General features: G+C 44.3%; 1 protein-coding gene across 1 annotated transcript in view; it reads left to right on the top strand.

Moving 5' to 3' along the window:
• Positions 1 to 15,813, top strand: part of Cfap58 (cilia and flagella associated protein 58) — a 107,963-nt gene that overhangs the window by 37,064 nt on the left and 55,086 nt on the right. The window contains exons 10-13 of the mRNA XM_057779264.1: positions 5,118 to 5,279; positions 6,280 to 6,426; positions 13,469 to 13,609; positions 14,678 to 14,901. Of these exons, the coding sequence (XP_057635247.1) occupies positions 5,118 to 5,279; positions 6,280 to 6,426; positions 13,469 to 13,609; positions 14,678 to 14,901 (674 nt within the window). The remainder of the gene's footprint in view (positions 1 to 5,117; positions 5,280 to 6,279; positions 6,427 to 13,468; positions 13,610 to 14,677; positions 14,902 to 15,813) is intronic.

Raw genomic sequence — 15,813 nt, 5'->3', positions numbered from 1 at the left:
TCATGAAATAGATATCTCTATAATAAAATAAAGCTCTTCCTTTTGATACTAATTTGCATTTATATACAGTATGTTGAATTAGGTAGAACCCCAGCGTAGCCATGAAGGAGACATACATAAACTGTAAGCTTTCTATGTCATAGTGAAAGAAACGGACCGCACATCACTCTTTCCCCACAGAACGGAACTTAATTCCGATGAAAATCCAATTGATTTGTTAAGTACTTGTATTAGATGCACATGACACAGTATAATCTGACATAATGACAGGTTAGCATTTGTTTAATGGTTACTGCTATGCGGTAGGCACTGAACAGTGCGCCACAAATGTATATTATCTCACTGAAATGCAATACAGATACAGCTCTCCAAGCTTGCCGTGGCGAATACAATATGAAGGTTAGAAAAATTAGGACAAATTTGCCTGTGGCTGGTGAAGACGGGGGCAGCAGGAGAACACAGATGCTGAGACAGAGGGATGTGTCTGGGAATCTGACTGTACTGTTGTCTCATCATACACAGGCAGAGGTCCACTTTCTCCTCCAGCCTCAGTCCATGCTATGTCTTGTTCATGCTGCCATTTTCCCGTCTCTTCCTACTGATTTTTATTTCAGCCTTATTTCTGTTGGCAGGTTGTTTTTAACAGGAAGAGAAATGGTAGGAGGGGCTTACAGTGAGGACTCTACCCCGTTCTGCACTGCTGCCATTTTCTGTGCTCCTCCAGAGGGGCCTGCAGATGCTGGGGGCTCTGATTCTATCACTGTAGGAGCTATTAGACTTGAATGCATCTGACCTCAGGAGTTGGAGTACCTGAAAGTGGGATCAATTCGTTAGGCTACAGCTTCAGAGCTCCCCACCTCCTCTCTAATACCTCATTTTAATAGGGATCAGCTCTGATGAGAAGCTGGGCTGTGGCATCGCATTCCAACACATCCGATACATTTTGGGGTTATGAACTTCTGTGGGACATTGGTTTAAATGCTTTGCATTAGACTAAATTGAGTCTCGATGCTTAGGAATAAATCAATTTGCAGATTCTCCTTTCCCTTAGCTTCAGTACTTGCTGTTTCTTCGTTGTCACTTAAATGTCGCTCATCCTCTCGGTATGGTGACGGATTCCTGACTCTTGGCTTCAGGAGCCTAGAAGTGAACTTGTGATTCTGTGCACTGTTGTGTGCAGAACGATGGCCCCGCTTCTTGGATGCTAAGAAAGAAAGAAAGAAAGAAACGTCCTTGCCAGCATCGTTTCTCTGGAGCTTTATTCTGTCTGTGTAAAGGATAATTCTTGTTATAACATCTCTCAAAGTGATTGAACAAGCAGTTTTTTCCATTCCCTGATGCACTGTTAGATATTCTGAGTGCTGATGACACTGCCCAGAGCAGTTTCGGTCTTTTCATTTCGCTGACCCCGTGAGGGTGATGTCTATTCTGTAAAGAGGCAAAATTTCAGGCTAATTTGGTGCCTGCCTGCCTGCCAGTCTGCCTGCCTTTCTTTCCTTCCTTCCTTCCCTTCCTTCTGTCCCTCCCTCCTCTCCCTCCCTCTCTCTTTTTCTTTTTCGTACTTACAATCAGATAACAGATCCACTGATGAGTACCTTATTTAGATTTTACGTTTCTTCCTAACATTTATTTTAATTACCAGGTTGATATCTTTCAAAGCAGCCTGCTGTTCTGTTAAGAGTCCAACTCTGAAGATTGCAGCAGTGCTGGATGAAGGAATAGAATCTCTTTTCACTCCTGGTATCCACACACCTCTCCCAGACACACAGCTTGCTTCCCGAAGCCCCAACAAACCATCCAAGCCACTCCCCTTGAGTCTGCACATATTTTTAGCGCCTTTTTCTGTCTGCGTCAACTGAATGATAGCAGTAAACAACAAAAATAAACAATGGCAGGTACCTATCAAATGCTTTCCGTAACTCTTAATTATATGCAGCTAATTCTTATTTTATATAATTATAATGGTAGAAGCTATGATTGTGTCTTCTTTGTGTCTAGATCTAGGAAAAGCTGCTACCTATGCACTTATGGAATTTTGGGGTGATGGTGGTAGTCATTGCTTTACTGATGAACTCACTGCTTTCACAGTGATTGTGTACAATGTGAGTTTTTGGGTGGGAGGGTTGAGTACTAAGAACAAAGAGGCAGTTCTCATTAATTATAAAGCTGCTAACATTATCTGTTTAGATAAGATATGTGAGTCTGTCTTTAGAATTTATCCAGTGGCTTTCCAGTGTATGTCTTAATCACTGATTCCAACCATTCATTTAATATCCATTCTGTAGTGGGGTCACTCACTAGAGATAAGCTGGAGGGCAGGAGATGTGTCTTGTTCCTCTTTGTAATGATCATGCTTTTATAGGGCCTGCCATAGTCAGGTTCTTTGAGTGAATGACCAAAGAGGCAAGGGAGTGAAGGAATCTGTGAGTGAGTCAATGAATAGGTGAGTGGATTAATAGATAGGGGTGCGAATGAATGAATTGGTAGGGCTGTGAATGAATGAATGGATAGGGGTGTGAATGAATGAATGGATAGGGGTGTGAATGAGTGAATGGATAGGGGTGTGAATGAATGAATGGACAGGGATGTGAATGAATGAATGAATGGATAGGGATGTGAATGAATGGATAGGGGCGTGAATGAATGAACAGATAGGGATGTGAATGAATGAATAGGGGTGTGAATGAATGAACAGATAGGGATGTGAACGAATGAATGGATAGGGATGTGAATGAATGAATGGATAGGGATGTGAATGAATGAATTGGTAGGGCTGTGAATGAATGAATGGATAGGGGTGTGAATGAATGAATGGATAGGGATGTGAACGAATGATAGACAGGGATGTGAATGAATGAACAGATAGGGATGTGAACGAATGAACAGAAAGGCATTTCATTTGCTTTCTGAAACTAGCAGGTACCCCAATGCTAAAATTGAACAGAAATGCTGCAGGCCTAAACCACTTAAAAATCCATAGGTAGGGTCCTAAATGAAAATTTAACAGACCAAATTCAATAGCACATTCAAGGAATCATCTAGTCTGTCCAAAGAAGGTTTCTTCTAGAACTGCCACGGTAGTTTCCTATTAAAAAAGGTGGTGCTGGTGATGTGAGAATGTAAAGTGTTACAACCATTTTGGAAAGCAATCTAGCAATATGTATTAAAGTTAAAAATATATATATGTCTTTTGAGCCAGGTATTCCACTCCTGGGAATCCGTTTCCCAGAAGCAAGAGCGCCAATGTATGCGAATCCTTGTACAAAATGGTCATTGCAACCTGGCTCCTGGTAGCAAAAAGTGGTCAGGTAGTTAACTGTGTGATGGTGCACGCATGCATGCTACAGGATATTCAAGAGAATGACTTAGAGCTAGTTAGTATGGTTTCCTTAAGGTAACTGCGGGGAAGTTTGTTCAAAAAGATGTCTAAAGAATGAGAATGAGCCCCCAAGCAAAGAATATAAAGGAAGGAAATCGATGGGCTGCAGACTTGCTAGTTGAGCCAGTTGGAAGTATTATTTCCTTTGACCTCAGTTTTCCTGATTATAGGACACCAGTGACAATTAGATGAATTAAAACACGTAAAGTGCTATGGCCGTAGAGATAACCGACAGCTGTGAGTTATTGTCGCGGCCTAGTTTGTTGTTTGTTTGTTTGTAGACCTGAGTAGAAAATCAGAATTCAAGGAAGAGCAGGAGACAGATGCACCCGGTTGTTGACCTCCTTATGTATTGTGGAGACAAGGGACTGATGTGGGATGCAGGGTGAGGGGGCCCATGTAAAGAAAGAAGTGCTCACTTCATGTTTATGAATTGAATTGAGATTATGGCATGTGGGACTATCATAGAGAAGCTCGTTACTTTTAAATGAGAACTTCAGTATTCAGTATATGAAATGAATTGATCCTGGAAGAACACTGGGGCCTTGTGTGTGCCGAAGGTTCTTAGCAGAGCATAGTAGAGCTTGGTGTCACTTTAGCTATCTGTAAGGAGCTCTCAGCAGGTGCTTACATATTTTAAACAACAGGCCTGATGGGAAAACACTACAAAGGGGCTGGTTGAAAAATGCATTTTCTGGAACTACTAATTCCACGCTGACAGATAAGCGGGCTGGGGCGGGGAAGAAAGTGTCTACTGTCAAAAAACTTGGTAACATGTTGGTCACAAGCAGCACGTGCCTGGACCACAGGACCATGAGCCTGACAAAAGTGTGTGGTCCTTTCTCACCTTTAGGTTCTAGAAAAAAAATGCTGCTTTCTCAGAGGAACCTTCTAGACTCATGCTATTCGAGGATGTCCCCATCATTCCGTCTTCTGCCACCTCACCCTCTCACTGTCGGTTGTCACCACTGAAAGTTCACTAGAATGCCGCAATATCTTAAAATTTCTGTCTCTTCATGTGCTGGTGTTATTTACATTGTAATTTAATGGATTGTTGTCCATCTGCCAAAGTCTTTAAAAGGCATTTAAAAGATAACTTTTCCTTTAGAGTCAGTTTCTGTGGCCATTGCAGCAGAGTCATGATTAGGGAATTTCTCCTTCATGGACAGGTTATGGGGAGGAATTCCAGATCACGCTGGGGTCTCAGGCCCGTTTCTCATCTTTGTGAAGGCGATGTGGCCTTTTGTCTCAACTGGAAGTGTTGTGTGTATAGTCCATTGTAGTTTTATGAAGTCTACCTAGATCAACTAGAAAGGGCTTGGCATTAGCAAGCCAGAGTCAGATGGCTATCCCCAAAGGTCACTTTGCAAAACCCCTCACAATGAATTTGAGAGAGCGCTCTTGTAACAACTTCCTAGCTCTGCATGTTAAGAGCTTAAGTTCAGGGCCTCCCTGCCCTATTTTTGTGTGTGGTGCAGAGTAGACATTTCCAGAATGGAATTTCTTCTCTACTTATAACCTTAGAAAATAACCGTGTTAGCCTTTATACTTGAGAATTAGTGCCGTGTGTGTAAAATCTGCTCTTCACTTTTGTGCTGTGCAGACGCGATGATAGTCACCAACTTTCTGAGTGCTGGCATCTCTAGCAGCTACTCTGAGATAAAAAACCTCATCTCTCCCAAACCCATAAGCACAGATGGGCTTTTTAACTGTGTTCAAATACTTTCTTCTCCCCCAGGTCCTTGCAAACATGGAAGACATTAAAGTCCGTGAAATACAGATTTTTGACTACAGGAAGAAAATTGCTGAATCAGAGACTAAACTAAAGCAGCAACAAAACCTGTATGAAACCGTGAGATCAGACAGGAACCTGTACAGCAAAAACTTGGTGGAGGCTCAGGTAAACGGTATTCATGTCCTTACCTGCTGGAGACTCGGGTAAACAGTGTGTAGACTCAGGTAAACAGTGTGTGTGTGCCCTTACCTGGTAGAGGCTCAGGTAAACAGTGTGTGTGTCCTTACCTGGTGGAGACGCAGGTAAACAGTGTGTGTGTATGTGTGTGTGTGTGTGTGTGTGTGTGTGTGTGTATTTACCTGGTGGAGACTTGGGCAAACAGTGTGTTTGTTCTTACCTGGTAGAGGTTCCGGTAAACAGTGTGTGTGTTCTTACCTGGTAGAAGCTCGGATAAACAGTGTGTGTCCTTACCTGGTGGAGACTTGGGTAAACAGTGTGTGTCCTTACCTGGTGGAGACTCAGGTAAACAGTATGTGTGTCTTTACATTTTGATTTCTCTCTACCCTAGGTTTAAAGAACTTTCTATTATTCTAAGGGCAGTGTTAGGCAATACTAAGGAACCCTGCTCCATCTGCATGAATTACTATCAGTTTCTACACACGGTCAAGTTGCGGGAATTGGGAGTGACAGAACTCAACAGCACACAGAGAGCACAGCCTCATTTACATTGCTATATAGGATTGCCGCTTTTACCTCGGGTTTTAGATTGGTTGTTAACTGCCAAGACTTAGAGTGCAGTTGTATATATTCCTTCCTGTTTAAACTGCAGTCCTGGCTTTGGCATCTCTTTTACGATGATTTTTGTGCTTCTAACTTCTTTAGTCAAAGGAGATAATGTTCCTGTGTGTGTGTGTGTGTGTGTATGTGTGTGTGTGTTTGAGCATCTGTGATACATAGTGCACTATTTATATGTCGTGTGTCTCCTGAGACTCTTCTGTGTCATTGCTAGAAGGTACTTTGATGTTGATGGACACAAGAGACAAAGGAATAGCCTAGTCAGGGTTAGTCAGGCACCGTTTTGAGAGCGCTCTTAAATAAATATGGAACTTCCATGCAGAGGATGGTGTCTGTCTGGTTTCCAAACCTTCCTCCCTTTTTTGGTTAGGATGAAATAACAGAGATGAAGAGAAAGTTAAAGATCATGACACATCAAGTGGACCAGCTGAAGGAAGAGATCTCTGCCAAGGAGTCGGCGCTGGTGAAGCTGCACCTGGAGCAACAGCGCATCGAAAAGGAGAAGGAAACCCTGAAGGTACTGGGCTAAAGGCAGGCACTCTGGGCTGGCATCTTCCTGCTCACCCAGAAGCACCAAGGGGCAAGGAGAGCAACCAGGAATGGTTACCTGTAGCCTCAGTTGCTAAGATCCAGAGGCCACCCACACCAGGTGCTGGGAAGATTACCTTTGCCATCTCGGCCTTGGTCTCCTCACAGGTGATGGTCCCGGTCCAGTGGGGGAGGAGAGTGGCAGATGCCCGTGGCTCCTAGCTCATTTATGACCAATATGCCTCAGTGGGAGAGAAGCTAACATGTGGGTAGTGGCCTCGAATTTATAGGTTACGTACCACCCCTTTGCATTCACAACCCATGACGAGCCCTGTGTTCATACCCAACACACCCAGATTCCACTCTGGGCTTTCAATAAGATGCTATTTGTCTGTCTGCCCCTAATTGCCACTCCTTTGTATGCAGGTGACTTTTCTGTCTGCAGTGTTGTTACCTACCATGTGCTAGAGCATTTCCATCTCTTGGTTTGCTGGGACCAGGTTCATAATTGACTTTGTATCTAGGGTTCTCAACCTTTGCAGCCTCTCCTTCTGGAAACACCTCTTTCCACAGATCTTACAAAAACACACTTGCTTATTTGCCTTTTTAAGAAAATGATTCTGGGGGTGAACTCAGGTCCTTGTACATCCAAGACTTTCTACTATTGAACTACATATCCAGTCCTTGAGTTTTTGAGACAGGGTCTTCCTAAGAAGCTCAGGCTGGCCTCGAACTCATGAGCCTCTGGCCTGTACTACTTACTACTACTTCCCCTCCTCCTCTTCCTTCTTCTTCTTCAAAATAAATTTATCTATTCATTTTACATCCCAGTCACAGCTTCCCCTCCCTCCTTCCATACCCTCTCTGTTCCACTCCTCCTGTTTCTGTTTAGGAAAGGACACATCTCCCATGAGTATCAAGAAAACATGGCATATCAAGTTGCAGCAAGACTAAGTATCTCCCCATGTATTAAGCTGAGAAAGGTGACCCAGTATGAAAAGTAGGGTCCCAAAAGCCAGTAAAAGAGTCAGAGACAGCCCCTGTTCCCATTGCTGGGAGTCCCACAGGAGAACCAAGCTACACAACTGTAACATATATGCCTAGGTCAGTTCCATGCAGGCTCCCTGGTTGTCGGTTCAGTCTCTGTGAGCCCCTTTGAGCCCAGGTTAGTTGATTCTGTGAGTATTCTCATGATGTCCTTGACCTCTCTAGCTCCTACAATCCTTTCTCCTCATCTCCAAGATTCTCCAAACTCTAACTACTGTTTAGTTGTAGGTCTGTATCTGTTTCCATCAGTTGCTGGTTGACACCTCTCTGATGACAACTGGGCTAGGCACCAATGTGGTCACTGGAGTTGACCAATCCACTGCCTGTACTTCTTTAGTGCTGGGATTATAGGCAGGCACCTCCACATGCTAATAGACAAGTGCTTTAAACCTATTAGTTTAGAACACTCACATACATTAAGACGATATGAGATAGAGTGCCCCTTCTTTCTCATCTGACCAAGGGACTGAACTGAGGAACATCTAAGAGGGTGATGGAATTTTGGTGTAAACAATCTACATGCACAATCCTTAAGGATGTATAAGATCCACCTGTATCTTTATAGCATGTCAGAGGCATGTAGCATGATGAATAGAAACCCAGAGACAGAAACTATTTCAACCTGAAGGTCAGAAAAGCAAAACAGCCAGCCACTGGCTCTTACCTCTACCTCAGTCTGAAGTGGCAATACTGTCTGCAGGAATCTCAGAATGAGACTGTGCCTGAGAGCTGTCTCTTCTCCTCTTATATTCCTCTCTAGGGCTGGGGTTAAAGGCATGCACCAATACTGCCCAGTTTCTATGGCAAACTAGTGTGGCTACTGGGATTAAAGGTGTGTGTCACCACTGCCTGGTCTGTAAGGTTGATCAGTATAACTGCGTTACTCTCTGAACTTCAGGCAAGCTTTATTTATTAAAATACAAATGAATTACTACAGAGGCTGAGTGCCATAATTTCTGCAAACAGTGACTTTCAAAGACAGACATTGTCTTGTGCGCGTGCACGCAGCACCACACAGGTTTAATGCCACATTTCCTTGATTCTAGGATGCCATAGTCTGAAATATGTACTCTTAATTTAATAACAGTCTTGACACCCTAATGATAGGTTTTCATGGAAATGGAACTGTTGCATTAAATTAATTTAAGACACACTCAGTATGAGAGAGATTAAACTATGGCAAAAGTGTCTCTATGAAAAGAATGTGGTAATAGATATATTTATTTAGGACTTTATCCCCATCACTCCAGCTCATGAAAAAACATGGAGAATTCTTCATCCAAGCTTACTGATATATAAAGAACTTTACAAACTTTGAAACTATTCCACGTTTGTTCTTATTCTTGGTCAAAAGTTGTTTAGCTGGGGGACAGTTTGTTTTATCCCAGAGTCACTAGCAGGATGGGGTTTAGTTACTGTTGAACAAACTGGAAAAATCTCATTATAAACCCCGCTGCACCAGGGGCCTCTTGGACCACATTAGCAAGGCTTCAGTGTAATAAACTTTGCTAATTGGTATATCATCTCTTTCTCCTGGAGGAGTCTGCTTCCCAAGTGATTCCCAATTTGGAAGATTAACCATAGTGAAGTCCAAGTCGGAATTAAATGCTTCCTATGGAATCTCACTTTAGAATAAACAGTGTCCCATACAAAAGATTAATTACTTCCAATTTCTTTGAGTTTGCTGTTAGATTGTATCTATTTTAATGATGCCTTCCATTATTAGGCATCTAAAATATAGCACCAAAGAAACATCATAATAAGAGAAAGGGAAGTAGGCTGTGCATTTATACATGCTTGGGCATCGGAGTGGGCAAAGAGCAGATACGAGGGTGATTAAAAGGCCTCTGCCTTGGAGATGGACTCCCAACGGGAAGTCTCAAGTCTGGATGGCTTTGGTCACTGGTTTTAGGAAGGTGATGGTTTTGGGTGTGCAGGATAAGTGGGATTACCAGCATTTCTCACTGAGGGAAGGGTGAGTAACAGAGAGAGAATGAAGCTTGTTTGATTTCTTTTTTGAGGTTATCCGAGGGTGACCGGTCGGTCATGGTGCTGTGAATATGGATAATTCTGACCAATCGTTCAGTCTGTTTGACATCCCTGCAAACACTATGACAGCTCATATGTGGAGTTCCAGCTTGTTGAGCGGTTTAGACTAAGAATTTGAATCACATTTCCACACTGGCCTTTGGGCTGCAAGTATCTTCTGTGTGAAAATTAAAACTCCAGAGGGAAGGGCAGATTCTCTAGTAACTTTGCCCACAGAGATATTTTTCTTTTATTCTAAAAACTATGTAGGCACATAATCCCTTTGGAGGAGCATAATCACACAGACTCAGTAGATCACAAGAGAAATTTTTATAGGACAATTCAACTTACTACTTCCCAAAGCCTCTAGACTGATGGTTGTCATAGGAGGTCACCTGCACCCCACTCAGTCCCCTCATCCGAACAATTTTCTCTTTGCGTCTCTCTTTCCCCCTCTCTGTTGGCCCCAGTCTCTGCTGACTCGGGATCACAGGCACCGTCAGTGCGTCCCGCTTCTGACAGCATGCTGGTGGATCTCTGTAGATCAGGTTCAATCTGCAGCCTTCTGTTTATTTCACTCCACCCTTGTTTCATCGACTCCGAAGGAGTCTTCTCGTTTGGAATGCCTGCCTTCCTGTACTAACAAGCCCCCAGTGCTGTCTCACCTCTTCCCAGCCATCCTGCATCTGCTTGACAGCACTTTGATTCCCCGTGAATAATACAGCAGTAAGTTCTCTGCCTCCAGAGCTTGGTAGCATGTTAGGGACTGGCCTCAGGTTACCACATCCTTCCACTTAGTGATTCTGTCCAACGATGTGAACGGGGAGCTGGTATTCATGGGAGGCACGGGGTGGGGGACGAGAAAAAGCCTGATTACACCTGTGGCCGAAGACTTGGGTGGTTCATGCATGAGCCAGTGAGACTCTCCAAAATGTGGCTCTTGAGATACAATTTGTGCCCAATGTCATATTTGATGATAATCAGTCCATAAGTACTGATTTCAAAATTATACAACCCTGAAGCTGAACAAAATTGTTAGTGAAGGGTGTGTCTACTCATCTCACTGTAACCTCCTGCCACCAGTAGTGCATTTAGCAGGTGCAGGAACTTGAAGTCCTACCTAGGATGTTGCCTGGTAGGTGTGCAGCAGCTGGGTGCATAGCAACTGTCACCCTTCCTGAGAGGCAGCTCAGATTTATAACTGCTAAATGTATTAGGCCCTAGGTATTTTGTTGATGCTAACATTTGCTGCCAATGCCTAATGCCACATCTTGTTTACAGCCCATAAATTTATGACACAAGGAGGCCACTCAGAATCTTGATCTCTTATGAAAAAGGTACCCAGCAATGCCAGACGCGCGGCTGGTTTTACATTTCAGACAGATACTTTTACACACTGTTGATTGCATTTTAATATAACAACAAGGGTTTCATTTTGTTCTGCTGATGGATTCTGGTCCGCTCTTGGCACTTAGGGACAGAGAAGTGAGTGTGCAGATATGGGAAAATAAAAGTTTTATGAAGGGAAGCATGAGCCAAGCAGGTATTTCATTGCTGTCTTCGCTGTCACCTTAGATGATTATAGAACCCGAGAAGGCTGGTTCTTCACTCTGTTTTCCAACAGGCACTCCCCTTGAATGGTAAATTCTAGGCCCAACCTTTCCTCAATCAGTATTTCATTTTGCTTATCCCTGAATCAAAACATTTCATGAATGAACAACACAAAGTGCCATCAAAGAAAGCCTGGCTTCACAGTGGCTGGTTGTACTTAATATGCACACTACACCTCTTACAGCAGGTGTGCACCGTCTCCTACTGCTTGGGTAAGCTGCAGTGTGCAATTCATGACTCCTGGCCCTCATAGGCTAGAACCAGGCCTTGATCTCAGTTGGGTTGCTTTACAAGTCTTTTATTATTTTGGCGAGTTTGAGCGTGAGGTTCCCAAAAGTCACCTGAAGGACAAAAAATAGTATAAGCCTTGTGCTGTCATATATAGCAAATCACACACACACATACACACACACATACACACACACACAGGAGGCCTGTCACCTTCTCATCTCTACCCTTGTGATTACAGGGGCGGGAAGGCAGAGCCCTCCCGCCCCCCATTGCTCTCCCCTGTGCTGACTGGTCAACTGTCCCACTGACCTTCCTGGCTGGCCATGGATTTCCCCTAAAACACATTCTTCTTTCCTTTAACATGGAACTGCTGGTTCCTTGATGCAGACTCTTCATAGTGTATTCAATCAGATGATCCATACCAGGCCTGCCAAGCTGTTTGTCAGCCTCTCTTCCTCCCATCCCCAGCCTGGCCCTCTGGTCCAACTACGAAGGGGGCACTGTTTTGTCTGCTCAACACAGCAGATGTTTCAGTTTGCCTGAGCTAATTCATATAGCCCGACTGTTGGATGCCTCCCTCCAACATACACCTCTCCAACTGGGCATCATCTGTCACCTGCCAAGGACTTGACGCATTCTTCTCTGTCAATCCCAAGCAGGCACACAAACTCCTTCTTGTGTGTGCTCACGCCCTTTGCTATCCCAGCAGATGGCACGTTCATGCTGTTGGTAGCTATATCAGTCATCTTCAGCGGGTAATGAATACTGTCTTACTCATCTTCTCCATTTGATTTGTAACTCTTGGATACAGGCAGTAGGCAGAGCACAGGGCTTTTGCATCAAAAGATCCTGCTTGGAGATCTTAACTTCAGTATTTACTAACTTGGCGACAGTGGCTAAACTGTGTTTCCCTTTGTCTCTGTGCAGGGACACACAGTGTCATGCTTGGCATATCGTAAGTCACGTGTGTGCTGTGAAACAGATAGAAGTGGCTTTGATGGCAAGGATTTTCCTTTCCTAACTTAATAGCCCCTTTCCCCATTTTCCTGCATTTCTAGTGAACACCACCTTAGATGAACCTTGATTCAGGCGTGAGATCCCTGAGAAAGCATCCCTGAGGTCTCTGCTAGGTGATGGTTGGATGCCTTTTTCTTTGACTTCCTGTGTTTTCAACTCACTGTGTACATGGAGGGCAGCTGGGGAAAGAGTCAGTGCAATGCTTCCTGTGCAAGCGTGCTAGCCTGACCCCTAGCAATCATCTAGCAAGCCGGGCAGAGATAGATAGTGGTATCCATGTATAATCCCAGTGCTGAAAAGGTAGGAGCAGGTGGTTCCTGGTCGCTGGTCAGGCAACCTAGTCAAATTGCTGAGCCCTGGGACCCAGTGAGAGACCAACATATGACACTGACCTCTGGCTTCCACACAGATGTGCATCTGCATACACACACATGTGCACACACATACCTAAGCATTCACAGACACAAAAATAGCAAAAAGGATACTGAAAATTGTCGCCTGAGCTCAACAATGTGCCTCTTAGTTACATGCCACTTATATATCATATCTTCGTTTCCATATCGGAGATGTCTTAAGAATTTTTTAAAGATCATAACCCTTCTGTCGTATCAAAATGTTTTGTGAGAGATGCTTAGTTGTTATTTTTGACTAATTTAATTCATTCTCATAACAGACCTTCTCTTGGTAGTGAGTGTGCCATTTGTGGTAGGACCACTAGAGAGGTTGGTATGTGTAGACACCCTCTTTGTCCTCACCCATAGCCTCTTCCTGAACTGTTGTTAGTGAATTGTGTTGGGGAGGGAGATATGCTGCTGAATTCCAATGAGGCCCCTTCTCTGCTTATCTAGAAGAGTGATAGCTTGGGGCACAGCTTCCAGAATGACCAGGATCCTTGGGCACTGTTGATTCACTGGTTCTTGTGGGTGTGCAGGCACAGGCACACTGAGCTTGTTTGGGCTGTGGCGGTGCTGGACCTCTGTTAAATGAGACACGAGAGGAAAGCACAAGAACCATGGCCGTGCGGCCAAACCCAGTCCACTGGTCCTGCTTAGGCGACTGCTGATTGCGATGTGTCTGAATGGCCCACTCTCTGTCAGGCTGAGCTGCAGAAGCTGAGACAGCAGGCTCTGGAGACCAAGCACTTCATTGAGAAGCAGGAGGTGGAAGAGCGGAAACTCTTGCGCATCATCGCCGAGGCTGATGGGGAGAGGGTGCGGCAGAAGAAGGAGTTAGACCAGGTAGAAGCGCCTTGTCATAGCCCCACAAGCAACCACGAGTCCGTTATCCTTGGCAACTCATATGTGAAGATCAGCAATAGAGTCTTGGGTTGATTGAGAAATAATCACCCATCCCTTTCACAGTGATGACCACTTCTTGGTATCAGTTATTCTTCTAAGCACTGGGAACACACTGGCCAATAATACCATAGGTCCCTGTTTCCAGGGAATTTAAACTGTAATATAATATAGCTGCCCATATATAAATGCCAGTTATAATTACATGATAGAAACTCATGTACATAATTTGGGGATTAGAAAAAAAATTCTTTAAAAAAATGGTCTCCCTATGTAGCTTAGGCTGGTCTTTAATTGGTTATCTCCCTGCCTGAGCCTCCTGAAATCTGGGATTGCAGCTTAGAGGCTTGTGTCACTTACTCTACCGCACTGCAGAAATCCAGATGCTCTCAGGGTCCTGTCGGGAGAAGCTGGTCAGTGTCATATGTAAGAAGTGGTGAACAGGGCTAGCCGGTCAGTGTGGATTGTAAGAAGTGATGGACAGGAGCTGGCCTGATGGAAAAGCATTCACACTGAAGCGTTTTTAAAAGACAGGTTGGAGGTGTTGGAGCAATGGCGCAGGGGCTGAGAGCACTGGTTATTCTTTTAGAGGACGGGGGTTCAATCGTCAGGACCTGAGCAACGGTGCACAGCTGTCTGTAGCTCTAATACCAGGGGACCTGATTTCCTCCCCTCTCCTGGCCTCTGGGGATACTGTATGAACCAGGTGCACAGATGCATGTGCACAGGAAAACACATCTAAAAATAAATACATTTCTAAAACTTAAAAAAATTACCTTGGGAGAAACACCTGAAGGACACAGCTTCAGGGCAAGCATTCCTGGATTATCAGTCCATGGCTGTTCAATGGGAGAAGTGCCATGCTGAGTACCTAGTGGGGTGTTTCCAGTGTGCTGTCCACGGGGCATGTGTGGACACAGGGTAGATATTTGTGGATGAGTTGGATGCTGACGTTATGGTGAAAAGGGAGACTTTTTTTTTTTTTCACTCCAAGAGGCCATGTCTTTCCAGGTCATCAGTGAGAGAGACATCCTTGGGTCTCAGCTTGTTCGCCGCAACGATGAGTTAGCCCTGTTGTACGAGAAGATCAAGATCCAGCAGTCAGTGCTGAACAAAGGCGAGACCCAGTACAACCAGAGGGTGGAGGACATGCGCATTCTTAAGCTGGAGATCAAGAAGCTGCGCAGGGAGAAGGGGATCCTCGCCAGGAGTGTGGCGAACGTGGAAGAACTCAGGTAAAGGGAGGTTATAAAGGTCTGCAGGGAGCCCCTACAAAAGGGCCTCATGTGGGTCTTCAAAGGTTGGCTAATGTGAAGAAACTCAGGTGGAAGGGGGTTGTGGAGGTCCACAGGGAGCCCCTTCGGAAGGACCTCGTGTGGGTCTTTGAAGTTTTTAAGCAAATTACACAAAATGGACTTCATAGGATGAAAGGGTCCATTGAATGAAAACAACTTTTCCATAAAGTCTCCCCTGTGGTCATGCTGTGTCACAAAAACAGGCCAGTCTCCCTCCAGGGGCTGTAGGGGACAGCAAAAAGGTCATTAAAGCACCTTTCTCTGGCTCTGTCAAAGCACAAACACAAACAAGCACAAACCAGTTACAATTCATTTTTTTTTTCTCCTTCGGTGAGTTCTTTGGAATTCCTTTAATTACGCAGCATGCAAGAGACGAAGCATCAATATTTAAATGCCACCTTGCTAATATATGCATCTCTTTTTCTTGGAATAACACATATGATGGAAAGAGGTGGAGAATTTAATTCTATCACTCTCTGAAAATCTGTTTCCTTAGAAGGCGGCCAAACTTCCTACCTGACTCTTAGTTCTTCTTCTGCGGCTTCCACTTAGCTCACATCTTCCTTCTTTAAATCTTACACCACGCAGCATCTGCTTTCCCTGTGGGGTTCCATAGGAGTCACTGCAGGGAACTGAATGAGAGAGCTGACATTCCTTGGTGACTTGCCTTATTCTCCACAGACCTGTACGAGTGCAGCTTCTCCTCAGCTACCCAGGGAGAAGGATATGGTTTGGATCTGTTACTTATATTAGAGGAAAAGAGACTCTGATGTTCAGGAGTCGTGAGTTTGCTGTTATCAAGGATGGATCGATCCTTTTGTTTTTGGAGTTTTCTTGTCTTTCAGATAATGC

This window comes from Chionomys nivalis, chromosome 8 (genome assembly GCF_950005125.1).
Source record: "Chionomys nivalis chromosome 8, mChiNiv1.1, whole genome shotgun sequence".
Classification (NCBI taxonomy): Eukaryota; Metazoa; Chordata; class Mammalia; order Rodentia; family Cricetidae; genus Chionomys; species Chionomys nivalis.
The sequence above is the reverse complement of the archived record's forward strand: the minus strand, read 5'-3'. Positions and strand labels throughout refer to the sequence as shown.